At 38.6% G+C, this 25457-nt stretch overlaps 1 protein-coding gene across 6 annotated transcripts in view; it reads left to right on the forward strand.

The window, feature by feature from the left end:
- Positions 1 to 25457, forward strand: part of SLC6A15 (solute carrier family 6 member 15) — a 66709-nt gene that overhangs the window by 36085 nt on the left and 5167 nt on the right. For 5 of the 6 annotated variants that reach the window (XM_080659217.1, XM_080659215.1, XM_080659218.1 and 2 more), the window contains 7 exons: positions 2511 to 2621; positions 6078 to 6319; positions 6435 to 6627; positions 8494 to 8686; positions 20906 to 21065; positions 22655 to 22817; positions 23908 to 25285. In XM_080659217.1, coding sequence (XP_080515343.1) covers positions 2511 to 2621; positions 6078 to 6319; positions 6435 to 6627; positions 8494 to 8686; positions 20906 to 21065; positions 22655 to 22817; positions 23908 to 24288 — 1443 coding nt within the window. In that variant the 3' untranslated portion in view covers positions 24289 to 25285. Of the gene's footprint in view, positions 1 to 2510; positions 2622 to 6077; positions 6320 to 6434; positions 6628 to 8493; positions 8687 to 20905; positions 21066 to 22654; positions 22818 to 23907; positions 25286 to 25457 lie in introns of those variants that run through there. The other variant, XM_080659219.1, reaches the window with a different exon arrangement.

Below are 25457 nucleotides of genomic sequence, written 5' to 3' on the forward strand. Positions count from 1 at the left end.
TCTTAGCACTGCCAAAGGGGGGGGCGGGGAGAGGCTCCCGCCACTGCTGCTGCACTCGCCAGCCAAGAGCCTGGCTTCTGACTGAGCAATGCTCCCCCTGTGGGAGCGCACTGACCACCAGGGGCAGCTCCTGTGTTGAGCATCTGCCCTCTGGTGGTCAGCGCACATCATAGCGACCAGCCATTCTGCCATTTGGTCGATTTGCATATTAGCATTTTATTATATAGAACTAGAGGCCCAGTGCACAAAATTCATGCACAGGGAGGGATGTCCCTCAGCCCGGCCTGCACCCTCTCCAATCCATGACCCCTCAGGGGAGGTCCAACTGCTGGTTTAGGCCCGACCCCGCAGTTGAACATCCCTCTCGCAATCTCGGACTGCTGGCTCCTAACCACTTGCCTGTCTCCCTGCCTTCCTCATCGCCCCTAACTGCCTCTGCTTGCTTGCTTGACCACCCCCTAACTGCCCCCCCTGCCAGCCTGATTGCCCCCTAACTGCTCCCCTGCTGGCCTGATCACCCCCTAACTGCCTCTGCCTTGGCCCCTGCCACTGTGGCTTTGTCCAGAAGGATGTCTGGAAGATGCCCAGTCTAATTAGCATATTACCCATTTATTAGTATAGACTAGAGGCCCAATGCATGAAGATTAGTGCAAGAATGGGCCTTCCTTCCCCTGGCTGTCGGCAGCGCCTTTGATCTGGCCAGAGCCGCCTTTCCGTCTTCCAGCGCTGCCCAGAGGCCCAGAGCGGCTGGGGTGGTGTGGAACGCCTGTGTATGCAAATTAACCTGCCATCTTTGGTGCGTTAATTTGCATACTCACTCCTGATTGGCTGGTGGGCATCACGAAGGTATGGTCAATTAGGTAGATAATTTTTTACTCTTTTATTAGGTAGATAATTTTTTCTTAGGGTGTTCCCCATGCATTTAAATATAAGTGCAATTAAGTGCAATTACTAAAAATAATATATATAATTTAAAAATAATAAAAATAAATGCAATTAAATAACAGTGGATAGAACTGTAGAAGTGCAAATTAAAATATTGACTTGTATGTTATTTGTCTATAGTTATTATTGGATTCAATATTTCTTACCTGCCCTACACAGATTTCTCCTCCATTCTTCCTACCCTCCCTCCATCCCTTCCCTCCACAGATACATATTGTATACGTACTATGTGCCAGCAATTGTATTAGGTGTTTGGGATATGATAGTGAACAGGAGATAAAAGGCCCCTGACCTCACAGAGCTTATAATCAAGTAGGAGAGACTGGAAATTAACAAGCAAACGTAAAACAAACCAAAAAATGAAACAAACATCATTTCAACAATGCTGAGTGCTGTAAATAAACAAAACAAGATAATGTCACAGAGGGTAAATGGGATGTAGGGGAAGGCAGTTAGGGATATTGGATGGAAAAAAGCACAGCTGTTTTAGATTGGTCTGAGCAGGCTTCCTGGAAAAGATAAAGTTGAGACATAAATAGCAAGGAGAAAACTCCTGTGCAGATACGGGAGATGACTGCAGCCCTGCTCTGGCCTCAAGCTGAAGAGCTTGGTCTTAGGACAGGTAACAAGGACCTGGGGGGCTAGAGTTCAGTGGGGAGTGAGTGGTGGGGCAGGCAGCTAGGGCTCTGGTGTAAGGCTTTGCAGGTCCGAGGGAAGAACTGGGATTTTATTTCAACTGTATTCAAAGTCCCTAGGATATGCTAAGCAAGGGGTGAACTAATTCAAGTCATCTCTGGTTAAACTAATCCAAGTCATCTCCGGTTAAACGCCTGAAACCAGTTAGGAAAATATTACAAAAAGTGCAGGACTACTTCTGAACCTTTAACTTCAGCCACTGGATGGATGGTGGGCCATTTACAGAGGTGGAGGTGAGTGAGGATGGGTCTGGGGGAAATTGAGAAGTTACCTTCTAAATTTGAAAAATTTTAGAGACCTAATAGGCTTCCCCCTGGAGATATCAAGGAGGTAATAAATGTCTGGATAGGACATTATTTTTCTGTAAAAAACATTTGCTTAACTTAAAGCAAAACTTCTGAAGCAGATGATTATTTAAGTTGCTTGGAAGATTTAAAAGGGACCATTCTCTAGTCCAGAAGCTAGACAGAATCATAGTGAAAGTTTGGTTAATGAAAAAAAAAAAAGACTTTATTTTTAACCTAAAACAATAAAGTAGGAATTTTTTAGGGATTAGTGCCCATTTATTTCTCTTAAATATTGTTTATTTTATAAACTATAGGAATCAACACTATTCAAGTTACACAATATCTCTGGACCATTGTAAAGGAGATTAAGTAGAACTTTCTTATTTCTTAGTACATCTCAAACAAGATCTTAAATAAGTCATTAAATCAAGACTAATAAGTCATTCTAAGATGGCCCTACAAGTTATTAATCAGTTTATTAAACATATAAAAATAATTAACTGCCAAAGTATAGAACAGAACACAATCTGAACTATAAAAAAGAATATATGTGTCTCACCTATTTTTTTTTTTTCTTTGCAGATTGTGTATTTTAGTTCTCTGTCTCCATATGTGGTACTTATATGTTTCCTAGTCAGAACACTCTTTCTAAAAGGTTCAATTTATGGCATCCGCCACATGTTTACCCCTCAGGTATGTACTTTGTTTCTATTTAAGGCTTATGATCTTGAAAGCATTATGTTTGTTATTAAAATTTTCTCACAGTTTGATTCAAGGGGATAATTGTTAATGTATATAATAATATATATACATTAGGCTTTCAAAGTATAGCTGTTATGTTATCTAGCCTAGATAAACCAGAGCTTTTATATGTCTTTAATTATCTCCATGTAGCTCCAATTTTAAAGGTCCCATTTTAGTTCTAGATTAAGGCTGTCACTATTGAAATTTTAATAATTTCTCATTTATATTAAATTAACTTCCAATTTTTATACTTGTAAATTTTAGAACTTTTCAATCTTTATTTTTCTCATTCTATTTCAGTGGGTTCTTAACATTTTGTGGCATGGATCCCTTTAAAAAAGACAATAATAGGAACTTCTTACCAGAAAACATATTCATTTGCTTAGTGTCTCAGGAGGTGGACAAAACATATACAATCCATGGACCCAGTTAAATCCCTTCTCAGAGAAAATCAATCTTGTATTCTTTTGAGATTTTGTACTTTCTAAAATAATATTTACCTGGTGAGTTTGAGAAGTTCTGTAACTTTTGTAAATAAATGTACATTTTAGGAAAATTCTCATTTGATTTCATAAAAGTCTCAGAACTTCAGTATGCTCTGTCATTCAGTTTAGAGCTGAACTCAATGCTGGGCACATTGAACATGCACAGCAATCTTTGTGGACCTGTTATTTTCATTTGACAGAAAAGGAAACCAAGTTTTGAGACATATATTTATTTGGTTAGTCACTGAAATGAACTTATACCTCACTACTACTTTGATAATACTATTTAAGGCAAATATTGAGTTATCAAAATAAAATTTCAAATTTAGGTCAGCAATTGGAAGTTATTTGAAGAATGATCATAGTGTGAGATTTGGGCAGAAGATACTAGCTTCCCAAAAATTATTTGTCACTGCTGGTAGCTGCTTTGATACTGTGTAAAAGGGGCTGTGTTTTTTTAGGTATCTGGTTCTAACTTGGTATTCATTCTCTAGTAGCGAAAATATTGACATTGTTGTCTGGTGTTCTTGAGTGGTTCATAAGTCCTGTTTAACATTTATCATTGTTGGGACTTCACTGAGTAGTTAAGATCCATCAGTTTTAGCTACATTATAATGCAAATCACCTTCAAATGGGACATAACTTAGTGACCAAAATTAGTTATAATATTAAAAAAGAAAAGTGTTCTAAATTTAAAACAACTAACTAGTTCTGGTATGAATTTCTGGCATATCAACTTTTTCTAAGTTGGCAATTGCTTGAGACATAATTCTAAATATTTGATTTAAATAGATATTTTGGAATTTAAACTCTTCGTTATGGCACTTTTTACATGGCCCCTATATTCAAATCTGCAGCATTATTAACATTCTAAACCAGGTCTTAAATTACTTAAAATATAGTTAATTCTTTGTTCAGCTCACTTTTCATTGACTGTAGATAAGATTCTGTGTTAGTTCACTATACGGATGATAGTTGATATAATAACAATAAGAAGGTGTTAATTACTTTTAAATTACATTACTTATATAAGGAAAAAGTACCTAAATACATGAAATATTCCCTAAACCAGCCGTGGGCAAACTACAGCCCGCGGGCCGGATCCGGCCCGTTCAGCTGTTCTATCTGGCCCGCGGAGCCGAAAGAGTGGAGGGTTCTCTTGCTCTCCCCTCCGCTCCTTTACTTTGAATTTATATTAGTTCACACAAACACTCCATCCATGCTTTTGTTCCGGCCCTCCGGTCCAGTTTAAGAACCCATTGTGGCCCTCGAGTCAAAAGTTTGCCCACCCCTGCGTGAATGGAGATTTAGTTCCTGAATTAGAAGTATAGCAATCTGAATAATGTCCTTAGAAAATAAGTGCTTTCTGCCACCTAGTGGGCGAAGTGGAGATAGGCAGTTGATTGTAGTATTTTAGTAGATCAACACAGAATTAGTAAGATAACAGTGTTCAATAAACAATATGCATATCTCAGTTAATTATTCATACATTATAAATATAGTAATTATTATGTTATGAAAAAGTCATACATTTCAATAATAATAACTAAAATTAATTGAGAAATAAATTCTAATATTTGAGAGAACCATGGATTTTGTCATCTCTGAGTGTGTTCACATTTCTGTTCCACCCCAGAACTGCTGTGCAACCTTAGGCAGGTTCCTTAACCTTTTGAATATGTAGATAATAACAGCAACAATTTCATAGATTATTGTAAATATTAAATCAGATAATATATATAAAGTGCTCATCAATGTGCCTGCCACTGTAGTCTATATATGTTAGCAGTTTTTGAGCAGTGAGAGTGTGGTAGGCAATGTGGCAAGTTTTATGTCTTATTACTCCCATGATTCAGTTGAGGAAGCAGAAACAGAAAGGATAGGCCACTTACCCTAGGGAGCACTGTTTAGACCAGCCGTGGGCAAACTACGGCCCGCGGGCCGGATCTGGCCCATTCGGCTGTTCTATCCGGCCTGCGGAGCCGCAAGAGTGGAGGGTTCTCTTGCTCTCCCCTCCGCTCCTTTACTTTGAATTTATATTAGTTCACACAAACACTCCATCCATGCTTTTGTTCCGGCCCTCCTGTCCAGTTTAAGAACCCATTGTGGCCCTCGAGTCAAAAAGTTTGCCCACCCCTGGCCTAGGCCATCAGGGCTCCTGAATTGGAGAGGGCTCCCAGATTGGAGAGGGTGCAGGTTGGGCTGTGGGACCCGCCCCCCCGTGCATGAATTTCATGCACCGGGCCTCTAGTTAATAAATAATGACACAAGATTAAACTCTGTTTTGCATACTCACAACTGTGAACCTACTTTTGCCCACCGCTGTAGGTGCATTTCTCTAATTATGAAAAAGGAGGTTTTCAGGAAAGTCTATTTGAATAAATGAATAATATATGAATTAATACATATGTGAATATGAAAAATACAAATAGTTTAACTCTACCATACTCATCATTAATATCTGCTTTGACTATAAGACTTCCACCAGAAAACACGAAATAGGGTTTTAGTTAAGTAATTATTTAACTTTTATTGATAATTGGTTTATTTTGCTTTGGAAAGAAAACAAAGACATAAATAGGAAGTAATTGAAAATAGTTCACTTCTCTTTTAAATAGTCCTTTGATGATTTGTCTTAAAGTATTTAAAACAAATATTTTTGTTTTAAATTTAGATTTTCATGTAGATAGAAAATCTCTATGTAAATAACATCTCCATCTGTAAGCTTGATAGTCTACAGTATTTCTTGTTCATATTCCTTGTTTCATTTTCAAATGAAAAAACTATTTCTAATTAAGAACATATTATCTCCCTAATTTAAATATTATGATGACATATTTAACCAATACAACTAATTCCATGTAGATTATTCTGAAATATTATTTTGAAGCTGATTTCTATTATGTTTCATTTTAAACAGCTTGAAAAAATGCTGGAGCCCCAAGCCTGGAGAGAAGCTGCTACTCAGGTGTTCTTTGCCCTTGGTCTGGGATTTGGTGGTGTCATCGCCTTTTCAAGCTACAACAAGAGAGACAGCAACTGCCAGTTTGATGCTATGCTGGTGCCCTTAATCAATTTTTTTACTTCTATCTTGGCCACATTGGTGGTGTTTTCAGTTCTGGGCTTCAAAGCAAACGTCATAAATGAGAGATGCATTGAAGAGTATGAATATTAATTTCCTTTAGCTTTCAATGGCAGAATTATATAAAAATTACCCCCCAAAAAAAACACACACACAACTCTTAAGTGTTCATTAACATGTTGTTCTCTGTTTTAGAAATACTGGAACGATTGAAACATTTTTGAAAATGGGCAACATTCCTCAGGCTATTATTCCCTCTCACATCAACTTTTCAGCTATTACTGCAGAAGGTTATCACGAAGTTTATGACATCATTAAAAGAGTGAAAGGGGAGGAGTTTCCTGCTCTTAATCTCCAATCCTGTCATGTTGAAGATGAGCTAAATAAAGTTAGTAGCTATGTTTAAGCAATAAAATCGGTATCATTCAGTTAAAATATTCATTCTCCAGAAGACATTTTTGGTTAGGAAAATGACCATTACAGTTTTAAAATTCACATTCTTTATTTCAGAGGACAACTTTCTTAAATCATTAGTTTCCTTTACTTTGAAAAGCAATTTTATTGATTAATCCACAGTAATTTAAAATATGAATATAAATGAAGTGATTTTCATCATATAAAATGAAATCAGTCTGATACCTTTCCATGTATAATATTTAATATAAAAATTGTATCATGATTATCACATATTGCATGATTATTTTGGCACATTAATGATTTTTGGCCATTTTAATAATTGTGTTCAACAAGTTATGATTAAGTTCTTTTTCTTAGCCAGTGTAATATATTTTAATAAATATAAAATAGGTGAACATTAATAAATATTCTTATATTGCTTGTCACCTTCTCTCTGGATTGTCAAAAATAAAATGTCATAGAGAAATTACCATTCATCACTTGATTTAAGATACTTGATACTAAACATAAAGAATCATGTGCAGCATGATCTCGCTCATATGTGGAATCTAAGTAACAAAACAAAGTGATGAACGAAGTGGATCCAGAGACATAGAAGCATGGAACAGAGTGCAGAATCTGGAAGGGAAGGCAGGGAAGGGTGGATGGGTGGGAAGTAATCAAACAAAGACCTTGTATGCATATATGCATAACCCATGGACACAGACAATAGGGTAGTGAATGCTGGGGGTAGGGGGAGTCAATGGGGGAAAAAGTGGGACATATGTAATACTTTCAACAATAAAGAATTATTTAAAAACAAACAAAAAATAATATACTCCTTGTTCGGCAGAGTGAAGGACACTCACAGCTGCGGGGTTGGGGGCTCCTGTAGCATGATTATGTTGCTTCCTGATCCCATGCAGCCCTCTCTCACAAAGCATGTAGCTTTGGGAGGGAGGGCTGCTGTGGTCCTTGGTCCCCTGTGCCCTGCTGACATCAGGTCTCAGGCTTGGTCTGATCCACCCTTTCAAATCCTTTGTTCACTCCTAGTGATTTTCTGCTAGGACCCTGCTTCCAATCTTCCTTGAGCCAGGCATCCAAGGACTGGCATGGGGGGAACTGTTACACAGCTAGTCAGTCAGATATACATGTCAGGATAGGTCTGAACATAAAAAAAAAAAAAAAGAATTGTGCAGAAAATTATGGATAAAGCCATCTATATATATAAAAGCCTGATATGTTAAGTGTCTGACCAATCGGTCTACTGTTTGGTAGACTGTTTGACCAGTAGCTATGATGCGTACTGACCACCAGGAGGCAGATGCTCTGACCCATAGGTTAGCTTGCTGCTGGTGTCCAGCCAATCAGGACTGGGCAAGATAGGCTGGACACACCCTGTAGCCTCCCCTTGGTCCCTCCCCAGCTGGCCAACCTCCTGTGTCCCTTCCCGGCTGGCCAGCCCCCATCGGCCCTGATTGAGACTGGGCAAGACGGTCCCAATTGGTCCCAATTGCTGGCCAGGCCGAAGGACCCCACACATGCATGAGTTTGTGCTCCGGGCCTCTAGTCATTAATATAAAAACCTTGAATCCTGTATGGAAAGACAATTACTATCTTACCCTTTAAAGGTGTTTTGTTATTGTTTTTAAATTCTGGTTTATTTGTTTTCTTTATGAGATAACAGAATCAACTTGTTAGTTGAAAGGCACAGTTCCTTAGGAAACAATATGATTCTGCATGTTTATTTCCAGTCCCCGCCAAGGCATTATTCAGAGTTCCTCTTCTTTGTAATGATGTATGTAGCCATCACTTATAATTGCTCTGTATTCATGTTGCTATTCTGTCTATTTTACAGGAGGTTCAGGGAGTTGGTTTAGCTTTCATTGCCTTTACAGAAGCGATGACACATTTCCCTCTAGCTCCCTTCTGGTCAGTGTTATTCTTTCTCATGCTGATAAATCTAGGCCTCAGCAGCATGTTTGGAATCATTGAAGGGATCATCACGCCTGTGGTGGACAGTTTCAAAGTGAGGAAAGAATTGGTTACTGGTGAGTATTTATGTATTTGACTTTCCATTGATTGATACAGGCCATTTTACTCTTGGTGAGAGACCAGAAGTGGAAATAGGAATGTGTTGTTTGGGGTTTTATTAATGTCTATTTGTAAATATGTACTGCTATTATTTGTTATTCTATTTATATAACTGTATAATCATGTAATTATCCTATCTAATAAAAGACTAATATGCAAATTAACCATCATTCCACTACATCCACAAGCCACGCCCACCAGCCAATCAGGATCAAGTATGTAAATTAATCCAACAAAGATGGCTGCAGCCATGGAGTGCACAGGAGGCTTGGGTTTCCCCAGCAATGGAGGAAGCCAAGCTTTCCGCCTGCCCTGGCCTGCCTTGGCCTCTGCTTATGGCTACAAAGTTTCAATTGTAGAAGATAAATAAATCCCAGATATCAGGGCCTCCACTTGGGTCGCCGGGGGGCATGGCCGGCCTGCAACCACCACAGGCCCCTTGCCCAGGCCACCCCATGCCCCAAGGGAACCCCCACCCTGCTCCGGGACACCCTTCAGGGCAAACCAGCCGGCCCCCACCCATGCACCAGGCCTCTATCCTATCTAATAAAAGAATAATATGCAAATTGACCATCACTACAACACACAAGATGGCTGCCCCCATGTGGTCAAAGATCCTGCCCCCATGTGGACACAAGATGGCCACCACAAGATGGCCAGCAGGGCAGGGCAGTTGGGAGGGACCAGGTCTGCAAGGAAGGGCAGTTGGGGGCAATCAAGCCTGCAGGGGAGGGCAGTTAGGGGTGACCCAGGCCTGCAGGGGAGGGCAGTTAGGGGCAATCAGGCTGGCAGTTAGGGGCAAACAGGCTGGCAGGGGAGCAGTTAGGCATCAATCAGGCTGGCAGGGGAGTGGTTAGGGGGTGATCAGGCTGGCAGGCAGAAGCGGTTAGGGGCAATCAAGAAGGGAAGCAGGTGAGCAGTTGGGAGCCAGTAGTCCCGGATTGTGAGAGGGATGTCCGACTGCCCGTTTAGGCTCGATCCTACCAGGATCTGGTCTAAACGGGCACTCGGACATCCCTCGAGGGGTCCCAGATTGGAGAGGGTGCAGGCTGGGCTGAGGGACACACCCCGCCCTGTGCACGAATTTCATGCACTGGGCCTCTAGTATAATGTATAATTGCAAATGATAGACTTAATACATCATATTATTAGTGATTATTTATTATACTAGAGGCCTGATGCACAAAATTCGTGCACTCAGCAGCGGGGTCTGGGGGTGTTCCCTCATCCTGGCCTGTGCCCGCTCACAGTCTGGGAGCCTTCAGGGGATGTCCAACTGATAGCTTAGGCCCGCTCCCTAGTAGTCTGACATCCTTAGTGCTGCCGCAGAGGCGGGAGAGACTTCCGCCACCACCACTGTGCTGCTTGGCTTCTGGCTGAGTGGAGCTCCCCCTGTGGGAGTGCACTGACCACCAGGGGGCAGCTCCTGCATTGAGCGTCTGCTCCCTGGTGGTCAGTGGGCATTATAGTGACCATTTAATCTACGGTTCAGTCAATTTGCATATTAGCCTTTTATTATATAGGATTGCTCTTAATTAATAGTGATGTCATCATGAATTACTGGCACTAGAATAAAGTCATAGATTGTTCATGTATTAATTTGTATGCAAGCCAAATAATTAACTATAACAAGTCTCAGAATCAAAATTCCTTTTCCAAAAGTGTGTAGGTAAATTGATAAATCTAAATTTCTAGTGTAAAATAGCAGTTGTGGTCTACTAGTAGTTCATAGCTCTAGGTAGGAAAGCAAATAAAACAACTTATCAATATCGATGCTTGTTAATAAGCCAATCTGCAAGCACTTAGTAAAGTACCAGTTTTGTACTGCATTTGAGAAATATAAAAGATATGAGAAATTATAACAGAGAAACAAAGATATAGGCAAGCCCCTCTCCAAATAATAATAGTATTGTTAATTAAAACAAGCTGGGTAGATAAAAAGACTTGTCCCATGTAATATACTTATAGATAGCATAATAGAGACTTTACATGTTATACGAATTAAGAAGAAACAAAAGTCATCTAAGCATATGCTTGAACTGACAATGAAAGAGGTGGAAATTGAATTTGAAAGAGGAGAGGTCGAGAAACCAAAATGGCAGCATAGGTAAACACCTAAACTGCTGCCTCGCACAACAATTTCAAAACTACAACTGAAGACAAAACGAACATCATCCAGAACCACAGGAAGGCTGGCTGAGTGGAAATTCTACAACTAGAAGGAAAGAGAAAAGCACACTGAGACTCAGAGGAGCTGCAGGAGGCAGAGGTACTGAGAAGCGCATGCGGAAAGGACTGGCAACTGAGTGTGCGGCTGGCTTTCTCAAGTGGGAGGGAGACAAAAGCTCCCGACTGCACTGAACTCCAGTTCTGGGTGAGACTCTGGGGACCCAGACTCATTTGGGGAGAAACTGGACTGTCTGGCAGCAGGTGGAACTCGAGGGTGGCTTTCTCTCAGAGGGGCTTGCAGCGAATACCACGGGACACTGAGACACAGGGGCCTATTAGGGCAGGGCTGATGGGAAACCAATGCTGTCTGCTCTGCCCTGAGACTCTGCCCCATCCAAGCTGAGCACAGAGGCTTTTGCAAGTCTTCTCCCATAAGGGTGTCTCCAGAACAGAAGTTCTCCCAGCGTAGACACAGCTGATCCTCATAGCCAATTGGCCTGGAGGTCAATTCCTCCCAGTGATACCAACAACAATCAAGACGTAACTACAACAAGACTGTGCATAGAGCCCACAAAGGGTGCACCAAGAGTGTCCACCTCAGGTAACTGGGGAGGCTTTGCCACTGGGCCCTATAGGACACCTAGCACACAAAGCCACTCTATCAACTCAGGGAAGCAGCCAAAATGCGGCGTCAAAGAAACAGATCACAAATGAAAGAAATGGAGGAAAGCAAACGACTGGATATAGAATTCAAAACCATGGTTATAAGGTTTTTCAAGAGTTTTAGAAAAGGCCGATAAATTTAGCGAGACCCTCAAGGATATGAAAAAGGACCAACTAGAAATTAAGCATACACTGACTAAAATAAAAAATATAATACAGAGATCTAATAGCAGACTAGAGGATGGCAAGAATCAAGTCAAAGATTTAAAATACAAAGAAGCAAAAAACACTCAACCGGAAAAGCAAAAAGAAAAAAGAATCCAAAAATATGAAGATAGTATAAGGAGCCTCTGGGACCACTTCAGAATTATGGGGGTGCCAGAAGAAGAGAGAGAGCAAGATACTGAAAACCTATTTGAAGAAATAATGACAGAAAACTTCCCCCACCTAGTGAAAGAAATAGATTTACAAGTCCAGGAAGCGCAGAGAACCCCAAATAAAAGGAACCCAAAGAGGACCACACCAAGACACATCATAATTAAAATGCCAAGAGCAAAAGACAAAGAGAGAATATTAAAAGCAGCAAGAGAAAAACAGTTAGCTACCTACAAGGGAGCACTCATACGACTGTCAGTGGATTTCTCAATAGAAACTGTGCAGGCCAGAAGGGAGTGGCAAGAAATATTCAAAGTGATGAATAGCAAGAACCTACAACCAAGATTACTCTACCCAGCAAAGCTATCATTTAGAATTGAAGGTCAGATAAAGAGCTTCACAGAAAGAAAAAGCCAAAGGAGTTCATCACCACCAAACCAGTATTATATGAAATGCTGAAAGGTATTCTTTAAGAAGAGGAAGAAGAAGAACAAGGTAAAGATAAAAATTATGAACAACAAATACATATCTATCAACAAGTGAATCTAAAAATCAAGTGAATAAAAAAATCTGATGAACAGAATAAACTGGTGAATATAATAGAATCAGGGGCATAGAAAGGGAGTGGGCTGACAATTCTCGGGGGGAAAGGGGTGTGGGGGGTGCGAGAAGAGACTGGACAAAAATTGTACACCTATGGATTAGGAGAGTGGGGGGGCGGTAAGGGCAGAGGGTCGGTGAGAACCAGGTGGAGAGGAGCTATGGGGGAAAAAAGAGGAACAATTGTAATAATCTGAACAATAAAGATTTATTAAATTAAAAAAATAAAAAAGTATTGCTTATAATGAAAAGATACCCAGTTAAATTTTACATGAGAATTTTAAAAATTGGTTATTTTTTTGTAAATTCTTTTTAAAATTGTCATCTCTGCCATTTATCTGGGAATCTATCAGGCTTTTCATAGATTTACCATTTAAGGTCTCTTGATTTTATAAGCTCGTCTTACCTAATAATAGATAAACATGTAAATAAATAAATAAAAACAAAAAAATAGAACTTTAAAAAAAAAAGAAGAAAAGAAAGAGGAGAGGTCTTCTCATAGGTCAGAGGATGTAGCACATGTAGAGTTAAAGCGAACAGTAAGGAAGCCAACCAGATCAGCGTGCAAGAACAGTGTCGGTACGTGATGCAAACATAAATTGGATAAAAAACATGTAGGTGATCTTGAATGCTGGGCAGTGGTGCACAAGCTTCCAGAGGCTCTGTGTTTAGCTCTGAAAGATCTTAGTAATATTTTATGTGTAAATAAGTCTCAAATATACACCTTTACCACCTACTGCTCTGCTAAGTGTGTGTGTGTGTAAAACAATTTAAGCAGTTCCTTAAATATTGATACTAAATATCCTCCACTCAGCTGAAAATAAATGAGAAACTTCTTTATCTTTATCAAAAGGCAGTCTCTACTTCTTTAGTTTCTATTACATTTAAGGCTATCAATATTCTGCCTGATGTGCAGGCTAAATAACAGCCATCTTTGCTGCTTTCCTCGTCTTTGTCTCATATCCAAAGCCTGTGAGGTAAGAGGGCTTGCAAATTCAGGAAAAAGCAACAGTGTAGAGGGAAAAACACGCTCAGTAGTGTCTACTGCCTACTGCGAGACCTGTTTGGGCAGAGCAAAGGGAATGTACTCTCTTCTCCCATTACCCATCTTTGGGATCATACTTATATTCAAGTGACATTTGACCCCGATGAAGTGTTCCTCCATCAACTTTGCCAGATGTATTTTTTGTCTTCTCTAGTAGAACAGTGCGATTTAAATAAGCAAAACCCCCATTATCTTTTCATCTCACATCTCCAGCAAAACTCTGTCTGTACCACCTAGAATACACTTTCTTCATGTTTGCCTTATACTGTGGTGTAATTAGGAGACAGTGAAAGTGACACAGACTATGGTCCGTATTCAAGCTCTGCTACTTCCATCCTGAGACTTTTAAGTACAATATACTGTGACAAGCATTTAAACGTTTCAATATATGATACATTCCAAGTATAGTACATGTTACTTCTTTTCTACTCATATGTTTATATATATATTTGTTTATGTATGGTGCAGCTCATAACCCTAGCATAGTGCTTCAGAGATGGCCTAATATGACCCATACCTGTTGAGATTGTTAGGAAACCCCATCTTCAAACACAGGGGTTTCTGTGTTCTTGCCTTCTTTTGCTTTTGCTCACCTCTATTGACAACTAGAACACAGTCATCTTTTATTATTTATTTATTTATTTATTTATTTATTTATTTATTTATTTTTACTGGGTATTTTATTTAATTTATTTTTTTTGCATTTTAATTTCTTCATTGATTGAGGTATTACATATTTGTCCTCATCCCCCCATTACCTTCCCAACCTCCCCCCCAACTCATGCCCTCACCCCCCTGTTGTCTGTGTCCATTGGTTAGGCTTATATGCATGCATACAAGTCCTTTGGCTGATCTCTCCCCCCTACCCCCACCCTCCCCTACCTTCCCTCTGAGGTTTGACAGTCTGATCGATGCTTCCCTGTCTCTGGATCTGTTTTTGTTCATCAGTTTATGTTGTTCATTATTTTCCATAGATGAGTGAGATCATGTGATATTTATCTTTCTCTGCCTGGTTTATTTCACTTAGCATAATGCTCTCCAGTTCCATCCATGTTGTTGCAAATGGTAGGAATTCCTTCTTTTTTAGTGCAGTATAGTATTCCACTGTGTAGAGCAGGGGTCCTCAAACTTTTTAAACAGGGGGCCAGTTCACTGTCCCTCAGACTCTTGGAGGGCCAGACTATAGTTTAAAAAAAAAACTATAAACAAATTCCTATGCGCACTGCGGGCCCGGGACAAGTTGGCTGCTAAGCAGGACAGGCAGCGGCACCGGCAGGCCGGATAAATGTCCTCGGCAGGCCGCATGTGGCCCGCAGGCCGTAGTTTGAGGATGCCTGGTGTAGAAGTACCACAGTTTTTTAATCCACTCATCTGCTGATGGACACTTAGGCTGTTTCCAAATCTTAGCTATGGTGAATTGTGCTGCTAAGAACATAGGGGTGCATATATCCTTTCTGATTGATGTTTCTAGCTTTTTGCGATATATTTATTTCTAGAAGTGGTATTACTGGGTCAAATGGGAGTTCCATTTTTAGTTTTTTGAAGAAACTCCATACTGTTCTCCACAGTGGCTGCACCAGTCTGCATTCCCACCAGCAGTGCACGAGGGTTCCATTTTCTCCGCATCCTTGCCAACATTTGTCTTTTATTGATTTGTTGATGATAGCCATTCTGACAGGTGTGAGATGGTACCTCATTGTTGTTTTAATTTGTATATCTCGGATAATTAGTGACTTTGAGCATGTTTTCATATGTTTCTTGGCCTTCCTTCTGTCTTCTTTCAAAAAGTTTCTATTTAGGTCCATTGCCCATTTCTTGATTGGATTGTTTATCTTCCTTTTGTTAAGTTGTATGAGTTCCCTGTAAATGTTGGAGATTAAACCTTTATCAGTGATAACATTGGCAAATATGTTCTCCCATGTAGTGGGCTTTCTAGTTGTTTTGTTGATGGTTTCTTTTGCTGTGCAAAAGCTTTTTATTTTGATGTAGTCCTATTTGTTTATTTTCCCTTTATTTTCCATTGCCCTAGGAGCAGTATCAGTGAAGAAGTTCCTTTGGCATATGTCTGAGATTTTGCTGCCTGTGGATTCCTCTAGTATTTTTATGGTTTCTCATTGTATGTTTAAGTCCTTATCCATTTTGAATTTATTTTTGTGTATGGTGTAAGTTGGTGGTCTAGTTTCATTTTTTTTGCATATATCTGTCCAATTTTCCCAACACCATTTATTGAAGAGACTGTCTTGATTCCATTGTATGTTCATGCCTTCTTTGTCAAATATTATTTGGGCATAGTGGTTTGAGTCAATTTCTGGGTTCTCTATTCTATTCCATTGATCTATATGTCTGTTCTTGTGCCAGTACCAGGCTGTTTTGAGAACAGTGGCTTTGTAATACAGCTTGAAATCTGGTATTGAGATCCCACCTATTTTGTTCTTCTTTCTCAGGATTGCTGCAGCTATTCCGGGTCTTTTTTTATTCCAGATGAATTTTTGGAAAGTTCGTTCTAGGTCTGTGAGATATGCCATTGGTATTTTAATGGGGATTGCATTGAATCTATAGATTGCTTTGGGTAGTATGGACATTTTGATGATGTTGATTCTACCAATCCATGAACACAGTATGTTCTTCCATCTGTTTATGTCTTCCTCAATCTCTTTTTTTCAGTGTCCTGTAGTTTTTTGCATATAGGTCGTTTACCTCTTTAAGTTTATTCCTAGGTATCTCAATTTTTTTGGTACGATGGTAAATGGGATTGCTTTTTTAGTCTCTTTTTCTGTAAATTCACTATTTGTGTATAGAAATGCCATAGATTTCTTGGCTTTAATTTTGTATCCTGCTACCTTGCCGAATTCATTTATTAAGTCTAATAATTTTTTGATGGAGTCCTTAGGGTTTTCTGTGTACAGTATCATGTCATTGGCAAATAAGGACAGTTTTACTTCTTGTTTTCCAATTTGGATGCCTTTTATTTCTTCTTCTTGTCTTATTACAATGGCTAATACTTCCAGTACTATGTTGAACAGGAGTGGTGAGAGTGGGCATCCCTGTCTTGTTTCTGTTCTTAGGGGAAATGGTTTTAGTTTTTGTTCATTGAGTGTGATGCTGGCTGTGGGTTTGTCATATATGGCTTTTATTCTGTTGAGGTATGATCCTTCTATTCTCACCTTGCTGAGAGTTTTTATCAAGAAAGGGTGTTGGATTTTGTCAAATGCTTTTTCTGCGTCAATTGATATGACTATGTGATTTTTCTCCCTCAATTTGTTTATGTGATGCATCACGTTTATTGATTTGCGAATATTGTACCATCCTTGCTTCCCTGGGATAAATCCTACTTGGTCATGGTGTATGATCTTTCTGATGTACTGTTGGATCCGATTTGCTAGAATTTTGTTGAGGATTTTGTTATCTTTGTTCATGAGGGATATTTGCCTGTAATTCTCTTTCATTGTGTTGTCTTTATCTGGTTTTGGTATTAGGGTGATGCTGGCTTCATAGAATGAGCTTGGAAGTGTTCCTTCTTCTTGAATTTTTTGGAATAGTCTGAGGAGGATAGATTTTAGTTCTTCCTTGAATGTTTGGTATAACTCTCCTGTGAAGCCATCTGGCCCCGGACTTCTGTTTAGTGGAAGCTTTTTGATGACTGCTTCAATTTCTTCCATAGTTATCAGCCTATTGAGATTTTTAGAATCTTCCTGATTGAGTTTTGGGAGGTTGTATTTTTCTAGGAATATGTCCATTTCCTCCAGGTTGTCTAGTTCGTTGGGATAGAGTTGTTCATAGTATTTTTTTAAACAATTCTTTGTATTTCTGTGGGTTCTGTTGTTATTTCTCCTCTTTCATTTCTGATTTTGTTTATTTGGGTCCTCTCTCTTTGCTTCTTGGTGAGCCTGGCTAGAGGTTCATCAATCTTGTTTATCCTTTCAAAGAACCAGCTCTTTGTTTCAATGATATTTTGTATTTTTTTTTTTTTTTTTGGTCTCTATGTCATTTATTTCTGCTCTAATCTTTATTATCTCCTTCCTTCTCTCACTCTGGACTTTTCTTGTTGCTCTCTTTCTAATTCTTTGAGTTGTAGCATTAGATGATTTACTACCTTTTTTCTTGTTTTTTGAGGTAGGCCTGTAGAGCTATAAACTTCCCTCTCAGGACTGCTTTCATTGTGTCCCATAGGTTTTGGATTGTTGTGTTTTTATTTTCATTAGTTTCCAGGATGTTTTTAATTTCTTCTTTGATCTCATTGGTAACCCAATCAATATTTAATAACATGCTATTCAGCTTCCAAGTGTTTGAGTGTTTCGGATTGTTTTTATTGTAGTTTATTTCTAATATTATGGCATTGTGGTCTGAGAAAATGCTTGGTATGATTTCAATCTTCTTGAATATGGGGAGACTTTGCTTGTGACCCAGTATGTGGTCTATTTTTGAAAATGTCCCATGTGCACTTGAGAAGAACGTATATTCCATGGCTTTGGGGTAAAATGTTCTGAAGATGTCAATTAAGTCCATCTGATCTAGTGAGTCATTTAGGATTGCTGTTTCTTTGCTGATTTTTTTGTCTAGAGGATTTATCCAGTGATGTCAGTGGTGTATTAAAGTCCCCTACTATGATTGTCTTGTTGTCGATCTCTCTCTTGATATCTTCCAGGAGATTTTTTATGTATTTGGGTGCTCCTGCATTGGGTGCTCCTGCATATGTTTACCAGTGTTATATCCTCTTGTATCGATCCCTTTAGTATTATGAAATGGCCTTCCTTATCTCTTTTTATGGCCTTCACTTTGAGGTCTATTTTGTCAGATATAAGTATTGCTACCCCAGCTTTTTTTTTCATTTCCATTTGCCTGAAATATATTTTTCCATCTGTTCACTTTCAGTCTGTGTGAGTCCCTTGTCCTGAGGTGGGTCTCTTATAGACAGCAAATGTATGGGTCATGTTTTTTTATCCATTCAGCCATTCAATGTCTTTTGATTGGAGCATTTAGTCTGTTTACATTTAAAGTTATTATTGAAAGGTACTTGTTTGTAGCCATTTTTATTTTTTGAGGCTGTGTTCCTTCTTACTTTTTGTTTCTTCTTTTTACAGTATTACCTTTAGCATTTCTTGCATTGCTGGCTTGGTAGTGATAAACTCCCTTAGCCTTTTTTTTTGTCTGTGAAGCTCCTGATTTCTCCTTCAATTTTGATTGATAGTTTTGCTGGATAGAGTATTCTTGGATTGAGTCCCTTGCTTTTCATCACTTTGTATATCTCCTTCCATTCCCTTCTAGCTTGATGTGTTTCTGTTGAGAAATCATTTGATAATCTGATGGGGGATCCTTTGTAGGTAACTCTTTGTCTCTCTCTTGCAGCCTTTAAGATTCTCTCTTTATCGATAACATTCGCCATTGTAATTATGTTGTGTCTTGGTGTGGGTTTTTTGGGATTCATCTTGCTTGGGACTCTCTGTACTTGTGTAATTTTTTCTTTCCCATATCAGGGAAGTTTTCTTTAATTATTTCTTCAAATAAATTTTCTAATCCTTGCTGCTCTTCTTGTCCTTCTGGCAGCCCTATTATACATATGTTACTTCGTTTCATGTTGTCCCAAAGCTCCCTTAGGCTCTCCTCCTGCTTTTTAATTTTTTTCTCTAGTTGCTGTTCAGATTGGGCTTATTTCTGTACTTTATCTTCTAACTCACTAATTCGGTCTTCTGCTTCTTCTAGTCTACTGTTGAAGCTTTCCATGCTGTTTTTTTATTGTAGCTCTATCATTTTTCATTTCTTCCTGATTTTTGCAAAGGTTGTTGATTTTCTCATCTATCCAGTGTATGAACTGTATGACCATTACTCCAAATTCTTTTTCTGTCATGTTGCATGCTTTCGTTTCACTTATTTCCTTTCTTGGCGATTCCTCCTTTTCTTTCCTCTGGGGGTTGTATTGTTGTCTCCCTATTTTTACTATCACCAGAAGGTTCAAATGTCGAGTTGTGGGGTCCTGGGCCGTGTACAGTGGGAGTTTTGCACCCCCCAAGTGTCACTGAAGAGCTCTGACACTAAGATGTGTGGCTGCTGTGGGTTTGTGGGAACCACGCTTGCCCTGGGTCAGAGTCACAGGTGCTTAGTGTGGCCTCGTGTGCGCACCTAGAGTCAGGGACCCTGCCTGCGCCATGATGAAACAGAGAACCCACTGGCATGTGCCAAAAATCAAAATCCCCTAATGCATGTCAGGAGTCAGAAGCTCTCTGTGTCTGTGCTGAGAATCGAGTATCAGAGTCTCTGTTGCTTGGTGCTACCTTACACTGAGAATCAGGGTCCCTGTGTGTGCATGCGCCAAGAATTGGAGGGCAGTTGCGGGGGACCAGGCTGTCAAGGGAGGGCAGTTAGGGGTGACTGGGCCAGCAGGGGAGGACAATTGGGGGAGACCAGGCTGGCAGGGGAGGGCAGTTAGGGGCAATCAGGCTGGCAGGGGAGCAGTTAGGCATCAATCATGCTGGCAGGGAAGTGGCTGGGGGTGATCAGGCTGGTAGGCAGAAACAGTTAGGGGCAATCAGGCAGGCAGGCAAGCAAGCAGTTGGGAGCCAACAGTCCTGGATTGTGAGAGGGATGTCTGACTGTCTGTTACAGGGATGTCAGATTGGAGAGGGTGCAGGCTGGGCTGAGGGACACCCCACCCCCCGACTGTGCATTAATTTCATGCACCAGGCCTTTAGTTTTATTTTAAACTGCATTATTCTCATTATTAATGCAGAAATTCAGAGCTTCCAAAACTATAAAATGCTATTAAAAGTAGTAATGACCACCCAGTCAGCGTGGCTCAGTGGTTGAATTCCCCGTCAGGGCACATGCCCGGTTTGTTGGCTTGATCCCCAGTTTGGGGTGTGCAGGAGGCAGCTGATCAGTGATTCTCTGTCATCATTGATGTTAGATCTCCCTATCCCTCAAAAAAACATATTTTTAAAAACATACGAATGACCTATGAAAATTTTCTGCTTGAAAAGGTCACTTTACTCTTAATAAAGAGAAGAAAGGCATGGGGATTTATACTTTTAAAATCTTCACAGGTTTACCTTATTTATTATTTGTGCTTGGTAAGTAAGTTTGCACAGACTAAGGGAGATAGTTGTATTACTGTCTAACAATGAATTTATATTAAATCTGTGCTAAATCCAGGTAACTAGTACCACTATATAATATTCCACAATATTAGGAAAGGTATTACCTATGCATATTATTGATAAGTTATAAAAGTGAAAACGAAATTTTATTTTGAGTATAATAATTCATAATACAACTTAAAATTCTTGATTCTGAATAAGGGTTTAATTTTTCACTTATTCCTTTTGTCTAGTTATCTGTTGTCTTCTGGCATTTTGTATTGGCCTGATTTTTGTGCAACGCTCTGGAAATTACTTTGTTACAATGTTTGATGATTATTCTGCTACGCTGCCGCTTCTAATTGTAGTCATTTTTGAGAATATTGCTGTATCCTTTGTCTATGGCACAGATAAGTAAGTATATTTCCATCTCTATTTTGGAAACACCAATTGACATTATCTATTTAATTTAGAAGGGGAGAAAAATTATTAGAGGAGAAAATGCCACAAACGAAATCTTTTGAAGGCTCTTCTTTATTTAACAGTTCTAGTAAAGTATATTCGCCTATTAGGTAATTAGATAGAATTGTGTAGATGGTAATGTAGTCTAGGATTCTGGAGCTTTGATTTAATGCTGGTTGTCAAATAGAAAGGTCCAAGATCTAGTGGCTATTTTCCACAAAACTTATTGTTTTGAGTTATTATTGTTATCTACGTTTTACAGATGAGAAAACTCAGGCTCAGTGAGATACCAAGTGACTTGCTCATCGAACCTGCCCAGAGACAGACCTGGGACTCATAGTCATTTCTGCTTAGCTCCCAGCCTATGCTCCTAATTACTTTCTGACCTGTTTCATGAGAGGAATTTCATTTTTATGCTACATAATGCCTTGTGGAACAGGCCAATTTTGGGAAAATACAGTGTGTTCTCCAAAAATGTATACACAGTTTAATAGCTGATAGCTCAATTTTGAGAATGAAATGTATTTTAATAAACACTGCCTTTATAATTATTCAAAGTGTGTGTATACATTTTTGGGACACCATATATCTGCTCTGAGATATATATGGCATTTGATATACACAAATGTCATATTTATATGGAGTCATTATTTGAATTCACTAGATGCTTTTAACCTCTGAGTTATATACCTGCTTGATGTGAGAAGTATATATACTTGCTGTGAGATGAAGCATTAGAGTAATCTCAGAAGAAAAATGTTCCTGGAGGCATTTTTGGCAAAATATTGTCCAATTTCTTTTTAAGTTGCTGTCTTTAGTGAACATGTATAGACTAAAACAATAAGATCATCAAGCTTGTTAGAGGTCTGTGTAAAGTAAGAATGTGTGTTAAATGAAGACCAGAGCCATCTTACCCAACACAGAGAGGAACATATTGACACTGAATAAGCTTTGTGAGAATGTTTTTATTATTGTCAAAAGCTCCAGGAAGGGGACCTTTCATTTTATAGTCATGTACTAGACAGCAATAGTAGCAATAGCTGTCTGACATGCACTTATTCTTAAACTTCACAAAAATACTCTGTGGTGACTAATAGCATCCATGTCACATGGAGAATGTGCCCTGCCTGTACAGAAGGACTTAGTATATTAGTTGTAGAGCCAGGACTTTAACTTAGACTTTAATTTCAAAACCAGCCATCTGTACACTCTATCAAGCTACCCACAAGTTCTAACCTGCATTTTATTGAAATTTGATAAAGTATTGCTAATCTGTGTTCATAGAGTAGGAAGTCATCAGTAGAAGGAGACATTTCAGTAGTTGGCTAAAGAGTGCTTTACCTAAATAAAAATTATAGTATGTATTTATCTGGTTCCATTTTACTTTATATGTTATTAATTTATGTCATCTTCCAGTGTAACTTTTTGATAAGCATAATGTCATATGGTATCATGCCTAATTCCCTGTCAAATCATTGGTCTAATGCACATTTATAAGGTAATACATAAAATTGAGAGATAATTACCTTCTTTTTATTTAGATTTATGGAAGACCTAAGAGATATGATGGGCTTTGCTCCCTACAGATATTACTACTATTTGTGGAAATATAGTACTCCTATAGTGCTATTATCACTGCTAATAAATACTACTGTGAATATGATATTAAGTCCTCCTGGCTATGATGTATGGAATAAAGACAAGGTAAAATACAAAATACGGAAGTTTTTATCTTTTGCTTTATTCACAGTATATTTTACTGTTTAATGACTGGTGTTGCTTTTATGCAAGGATCTTGAGATTTATGTTTTGTTCATTCCCAAACATGTATGGTTTTTTAAATACATTGTAGATTTTTATACATTGTAGATTATATCAAATACTAATTTGGTTCTCATTAAAGTAGCTTTATTCATGTCACCACATAGATGAACCAATCATTATTTAGCCTTTAACTAGAAAACATTTTGCTCAAACCACCAGAAATATTTTCTCCTATAAATGTATTAAATCATATACCAGATACTATTTTTTGATGAAAAGATGCATTAACCATATAGATATAATGTAAACATTTTGTTAATAACTATTTAACAAAGTAATATTTTGTTATAACTATTTAATATTAGCAATGACTATTTCAATTCTGTTGTCAAGCTGTATTACCCATATCGTAATGCAACCATTACGTATGCATGGGATATTATAAAGTTAGAGTGCTTATTTTTCACAAGTATCTCTGACCTTTATTCTATGATCAGTAATTCTATATAATAACAACTGAATTCATGACTGGGCATAAACAAGTCTGTTATCCCTCACCAAAACCCCAGAAATGCGATAAAATTTAGACTTCAGAAAGTTAATATGGCATATGTAACAGGTATCAGTTGCTTAATAACAAACTACCTCCTAAATGTCACAATTGAAAGCAATGCTGATTATTATTTCTTGGGTGCTATGGGTGAGCTGGATGAGTCTTCTTTTGGTCTTGCCTGAGCTAACTCATACAGTTGATTAAACTTGAAGAGCCAGTTTCTCTCTGTAATTTTTCATCCTTGGCTTCTTCCAACTAAGATGACTTATGGCAGCATTCTATGAAGCAGAGCAGAAATTGCAAGGCCTTTAAGGTCTAACCTTGAAGTTGCTTAATGTCACTTCCACGCCATTTTGTTGGCCATAGTATGTCACAAGAACAGCTCGAATTCTTTGCTTACAAACCTGAGACAAATATAATATTTTTTCCATACTTGCAGGGAAAATAGATTATTAATACCTATTTTGGTGTTAACAGGCATCTAAGGAATTTCTGAAATTTCCAGTGTGGGCAATGGTTATCTGTATATCTCTGATAATCCTGGCACTACTCCCCATCCCGACTGTCTTCATCATTCGTTGCTGCAACCTTAAAGACAATAGTTCCGGTAATTTAGCCTCCGTGGCCTATAAAAGGGGAAGGGTACTAAAGGAGCCTGTAAACTTAGAGGGAGATGATGCAAGCCTCATTCATGGAAAGATACCAAGCGAAATGTCATCTCCAAATTTGGGTAAAAATATTTATCGGAAACAGGGTGGATCACCGACTTTGGATACTGCTCCCAATGGACGATATGGAATAGGGTATTTGATGGCAGATGTGGCAGATATGCCAGATATGCCGGAATCTGACTTGTAGCTGGGGACGGGGGGGCGGGGGGGAGAGGGTGTTGGGTCAGTGGGTTTTATTTTAGTTAATTTCTATCAATCAACATTGGCTTCATGAAGAGAAGCTTTAGGCTTCACTTATGAGAGGGCGATCTCAGGTGTTCCCTGGCTGTGATCTTGAAGACTAACAGTGTATGTAAATTCAGCTGGTGTATTCTTTTGTATTCTTCAGTTTATATCTGCACAGGAAGAGTGGCAGACAAAGCTTACAGTGACTGAGGTTCATGTTTGTCAGAATTTTTAAAAAAACTTTTGGTGATTTTTCAAGTATTTCTCTAAAAAAACAGGTGTTACCTCAGTTTCTAATAATTTCTGGATGTAATGGCATTTGCAATTCAAAAATGGTGTACGCACTTTAAAATGCATGTTTGCCTTTAGGGTAACTTCCAGTATTACAGTGAACAGTTCTGTAAGTTGGTGCCTCTCAGCACAATTCTGTGACTGTTCTGTGTAGATAGGCTGTACTTATTTTGGTTGCATTGCTACCTTGTCAGGCAATTAGTTGAAGAAAACTGCAAAATATTTTCTTATGTGATTGCTGTATAGTGCAATAGTATCAAAGAATAAGAAGGCACTAATGTTGGGATGAAAGGTTATATTCAGGATCATGTGTATGATGGCTGTATATTTTGTGTGAAATATGTGTGAAAATGGTGTAAGTGTGAGTCACTTAGCACTCTCAAGAATTATGCAGATTCTGCATTTTTCTATGCCATGTGCCTAAAAAACCTACTTGATGTTTATTGTGGATTCAATATTACTCATAGTATATTTATACAATATACTTGCAATGTATATAGGTGTATATTAGTATTCTAAGTACTGATTTGAAAACTTGAAGCAAGATGGCATTTTATTTCATATCTTTCTGTTTTGCTTCTGTTTTATGCAAATATGAATCCTTTTTTAAGTGATTGTTAAAATTGTATGGCATTACATTTTAAGCTACAAATAAAATTTAAAAATGATATTTGTTTTTCACATTGATTTTTCTTGTATCACTTGAACTGGATTACTTTGCATTTCAGTCAGCACTTAGGAATTTCATGATAATTAGCCATCATATTTCAAGTAGGATCAATATATGATTAACAGAGTTACCACCAATTTGGAGACAACAGCGAAGTAGAATATTATGGT

The sequence above is a fragment of the Plecotus auritus genome, assembly GCF_963455305.1.
Source record: "Plecotus auritus genome assembly, chromosome: 3".
Lineage (NCBI taxonomy): Eukaryota > Metazoa > Chordata > Mammalia > Chiroptera > Vespertilionidae > Plecotus > Plecotus auritus.